This window comes from Cibotium barometz, chromosome 43 (genome assembly GCF_041138505.1).
Source record: "Cibotium barometz isolate CiBa-2024 chromosome 43, ASM4113850v1, whole genome shotgun sequence".
Lineage (NCBI taxonomy): Eukaryota > Viridiplantae > Streptophyta > Polypodiopsida > Cyatheales > Cibotiaceae > Cibotium > Cibotium barometz.
The window spans coordinates 29,961,651-29,966,734 of NC_141088.1; the positions used below are offsets into that span (position 1 = coordinate 29,961,651).

Genomic DNA, 5,084 nt, shown 5'->3' on the forward strand with positions numbered 1-5,084 from the left:
ATGCTATGATAAGCCTCCGAGCCACGCTAGTGTTGAGTCTATGAGCCTGTTGAGGACATACTCACCAACCTCTGAGCCAAGCTTACCAGCCTCTCAGCCAAGTGACATAAGCCTCTGAGCCAGCAACCATGAACATGGCAAGTTCAGATGAAAGATGGAGCATATTGTGTATTCCTTACTATTAGAGGTTCTTCATCACACTCCCACCTTTGCTCCCTTCGAGGGGGGAGTTGTTGGGAAATCAAAGCTTCATGTGTGTGTGTGTGTGTGTGTGTATGTGTGCGCGCGCGCGCGCGTGTGTGTGTACACTCTCTTATAGAGAGTTAAGTGTATGTCTGTGTGTCTGCATGTGAATCGCCTCTTAGGGTGGATAAGCATGCATTAAATAAGGTCAAATGGTTTGGTATTGGGAAAGGTCTTTATATACATGGGCTTGTACTTCATTTATATCAATCAAATCAATCAACCTTTGAGTTGTGCAAATTAGCTCCCATGTGTACTTCTATTCCACTTTCTCTCTCTATATATATCATGGCTACAATCATGTACTTTCACCCACCATAGCTACTGTAGGAAAACCCTAATCTTAGCTTAGTGCAAGGCTCAGGGTGCTCCATTGGTAAACACTTGTATACATGTCACATGGAGTAGATACTTATGGCATCCAAATGCCACATAATAAAGTAGTGATCCATTGGTAAAACACTTGTATACATGTCACATAGACTAGATATTTATAGCATAAGTATACAATTTGGGAACAATCCCATTCTCATTTGAAAAATGGAATCAAGGTGAACCTATCCAAGATTTTGCCAAAACCCATTCATATGACATATCATTGGACATATATTTAAGAGTAGAATCTAAATCTATAATCTCCGACAAATTTGGAGTTAATATGCTCAAGATATGGCCAAAACTATATTGAAAAGTTGATTCTTAAAGTGAGATTTTTTTGGTAAAACACTTGTTTACATGTCACATGGAGTAATACTTCTGGCATAAGTACTTGTGGCATCCAAATGCCACATAAAGTAGTGTTCCATTGGTAAAACACTTGTATACATGTATCTTAGCATAAGTAGGAATAGGTACTTATTGAAATGGCGTATACGTAATATGAGACGACAATATCCGGACGGAATCTCTACCAGCGAAGATCGATCAATCACTGCGCGTAGTCGGGGTGGGCGAGTAAGTAGGCCTCCACATCCTTGATGCCGAGGGGCACCACCTCCTTGAGAGCCAAAGGGACGTGGGGCTGATGCTTCTCGGAGAGAGCCTCGTATTTGAAGGACCAGTGCACGACGCAGGTGTCGGGGTGGGGCCCTTCCTTGACGTGCATGGTGAACTTGTAGTGCTTCACCAGGACGCCCAAGAAGCCGCCTTCCACCACCACCGCCGTCAGCTTGAGGGACTCGTGATCCACCTCTTCTAGTTTCTCCTTGATGTACAGCACCAGGTGCTCCGGGTGCTTCTCCTTGGAGATCTTCTCGGCATAGCCTAATAACACCATGATCATAAATAATTATGACGCAAATTTCACATCAAATTGGGATGGGGAGTTGCTAATTTACTTAGTATAACAGTTTAATGCTTACTCTTGTGGAAGTGGATGGTTCTCACGGAGCCCGCCTTGAAGCCGCTCCCCTCGTACTCCACGCTCGCTATCGCGTGCGGCACAGCCTTGGGCAGGCAGTTGTGGGCGTCCTCAAAGGCCGCCCACCACATCCTCTTGGCCGACACTTTGCACTCCACCTTCTCGCTGCACTCCTCGATCGCCATAGCTGCTGCTAATTACTGCTTTTGGTGATTGCACACCACAAGAGAAGTAGTAGATGGAAATGCGAGGGAGCATTGGGCTACATTTATAGCTGGTGCTGGAAGAGTTTGATTCGAACTCGATTCTGATACCCACCACAAGGTCTGTAAAAGCTGTATGCAAAATTTTCCTTCAACTCTCGCCTTTTCCCACCAAATTTTACGACCGACGATGAGGTACGCCATGTCGAAATTTTCCTCGTTCTTGTCCTTAAGTCAGCTAAGGCTCAAGCTTATCCAACTTTGAAAAGCAAAATGAAGAAACTAAGGCTCAATGCCAGTTGTCCGAAACCGTAGCCCGCACGTTAGAGTCAGCATGTCAATGGTCGAGTATGCGTGTTGCAGGGATCCACTTTGGCCGCCACCCACTGCTTTGTCCACACTACTTTTCAAAAAAGAAGGATGTGCCAACCCAATTATTTTTGCCATTGATGTCATTTCCAACTTCCATATGCCCCAAAAAAAAAACACTAGTTTTCCAAAAAGGATCTGCCAACCCAATATTCTTTGCCATTGATGTAGTTTCGATTTCCAACTTCCATATTATGCACCGTGCTGATTTTTTTCTTCTCATGGAAGTGGGTTCTTAAGGCTTTTGCAAAGAAGAAAGACTTGTTGACACTATATCTTCTCTCCACATTCCTGCTGGTTTTTCCCTCCACATTCCTCATACGAACTAGCTACCAATAACTTGTTTATTATTTGAAGATAACAGCTAGTTGCTAGCTTGCCGGGAACTTGACGAACTAGTTGGTTTGCTTAGCCACCCCAATAGACTAGCTTGTTTATCAAGAAATTGACAAACTAGCTCGTTTGCTCAGCCACTCCAGTAGACTAGTTGATTTTCTACAATCACCAAACCACCCGATAGCTATTGCACAGCTAACCATTTGGTTTTGTATACCTAGGGTAGCCGGCTAATTCCCATAGCTAGTAGGTATTCCTTGCCCCAGAAACTAGGTTTTAGAAGAATTACCTAGTCGGTCTAGGAATATTTCAAGCTAGCTAAATTTTTGGTAGCTACTGTAATGAGACTCTACTGAGAAATTGACAGCTAGCTTGTTTTCTTAAGGAGTAGACTAGCCAATTTCCTATAATCAATAAATAACTCAACGAGCTCGTATTATGTTAGCTAGATAAGGAATCAAGGAGACTCAAGGAGACATTTCTTCTTTAATGCTTGCAATCTTGTAACTATAGTAGAAGGTAACATTTAAATATACTTTAACCGTCTTTGGAGACAATGGTCCGCATTTTTCCTTAAAATAAGTGTGAGGTTATGTTTAAGGTGGACAATTCTAAATAAATACTATGAAATTTTGATGTCTAGAAGTCTCTCTCCTTGCCACATGGTTGTGCCATCTCAATAACAATTTCTTCACGTCTAGAATTAGAAGCTTTATTTTGGGGAGAGGAGGCTAGGCTACAGTGTAAGGCTGGGAAGAAATGGATCATGTATCCTTATTTAGAATGTCATTGTCCTCTACAAGCTCTTTCCTACGCACAAGCTCTTCATTTGCAGGCTCCCTTCCTGGGGCTATGGTTGTAAGCTCTTTATTTGTATGCTGAACTCTTTCTTATTATGTGGTTGTAAGATATTTATTTGCAAGCTTCACTCTTTCTTATTATGTGGTTGTAAGCTATTTATTTTCTGGCTTCACTCTTTCTTATTATGTGGTTGTAAGGCTCTACTCATTCTTATTCTAGGATTGTAAGATCTTTATTTAGAGGCATTATATTTTCATGACCTACACTAGAAGGCACATGAGGGTCTAGCGACAAAACTTACAAGCATCACTAAAATGGCACCTCATAGCCTGCTGAATCCTGATGTTATTGACTACTCTAACTATCAATCTATGACCCACAAACACCTCTCTCAAGCTTAAACAAGCTAGGGAAAGCCCTCTACATCATCGGCTTATCATTCTGATGTCTAGTTGACACACAACTGTCTCAGAACCAATTCACCAGTCATCCAACTCTGACACATACAAGTGTTCTATCACCAAGAACTTAACCAAACAGCACCCTATCCACAGCTAGAACATCAAAGCAAAATATTTTATATCCAAAAATAGTTTGATACAATATATACTCCTCCCATATTTCTTCAGATAGACTAAACAACAGTGTCCCAACAGCCTTGGAACCTGGGTTCCAACATATCAAAAGAAAACATAAAAAGCTCTAGGATTCCCCTCAAGAAGACTCTGACGATAGCAATTTAAAACATAAGCTTCAACAACTTCAGTCTCGAGGATAAAATTGAACTAGGTCAAGTATCTAAGGGAAGCTACTTTGAGAACCCAAAGGTCATTCTCCAGTCTCTAGCTCTCTCTACTCTAATCCACAAACAACTCCTCTCAAACTACACTTTCTTCTCCTCTTCTATACAGGTACTCTAGATTGCGACCCTCACAAAGAAAATGGAACTACAGGAGTCAACTCAACTGTAACCTTCCTCTTACACTCCTTCCTCTGGTGGGATCTCTAGCCACCTCTCCTATCTATTATTAAAAAATACTTTCTTTCTTTTTTTTGAACTTGCATCGCCGCTTTGCATCCTTCTGGAACCTGCATTGCCCAGCTCTTTCGACTGCCCATACGCTTTCTATTTTGGATTCCCGCACCTGCACCTTATCCATTTCACTGCCACGCCACTTTCACCATATATGCTTCACCAACACCATCACATTTTTTTTCTCCCACTATACACCATGTTTAGGAGGGGCTTAGGATTCACCTCAGAGTGTGCTCATCATGGGTTGGGTATCCATGTAACTCGGCTGAGTCATGTCAAAAATTAAATTTTTTGAATTTAAATTCTATGCAACGTCATCAAGGTGCATGCTTGATGTGTATGAATGACATGGGTTATGTAAGTAACTTGAGCAGTCAAGTTACATATATTGGATGTCTATATAGGTAGCTCATATATCAATGGAGTTCCATATTGGACGTCTATATAGGTAGCTTATATATCGACGATCGAGTTGTTCCATATTGGACATGGGTGATGTAAGTAACTCAGTCGAGTTACATATTAGACATCTATGTAGGAAGCTCGTATATATCATACATCTATGCTTGATGTGTATGAATTCCATGGGTTATGTAACTCGGTGGAGTTGCATATTGGACATCTATGTTGGCAGCTTATATATATCGATCGGGTTTCATGGTGGTGGTGGGAATGCCACACCGCATGACTCGATCGAATTACATGATACCTATGTGGATGTCCACATTGCATAACT

At 41.7% G+C, this 5,084-nt stretch overlaps 1 protein-coding gene across 1 annotated transcript; it reads right to left on the reverse strand.

Moving 5' to 3' along the window:
- Positions 1 to 925: 925 nt before the first annotated feature.
- Positions 926 to 1,998, reverse strand: LOC147613795 (major pollen allergen Bet v 1-D/H-like). Its single transcript, XM_086781787.1, has 2 exons — positions 1,605 to 1,998; positions 926 to 1,506 (listed from the first exon to the last, which is right to left on the reverse strand). Exons 1-2 carry the CDS (start codon positions 1,786 to 1,788, stop codon positions 1,172 to 1,174), a joined length of 519 nt encoding a protein of 172 aa, XP_086637913.1. The 5' UTR covers positions 1,789 to 1,998; the 3' UTR covers positions 926 to 1,171.
- Positions 1,999 to 5,084: the final 3,086 nt, after the last annotated feature.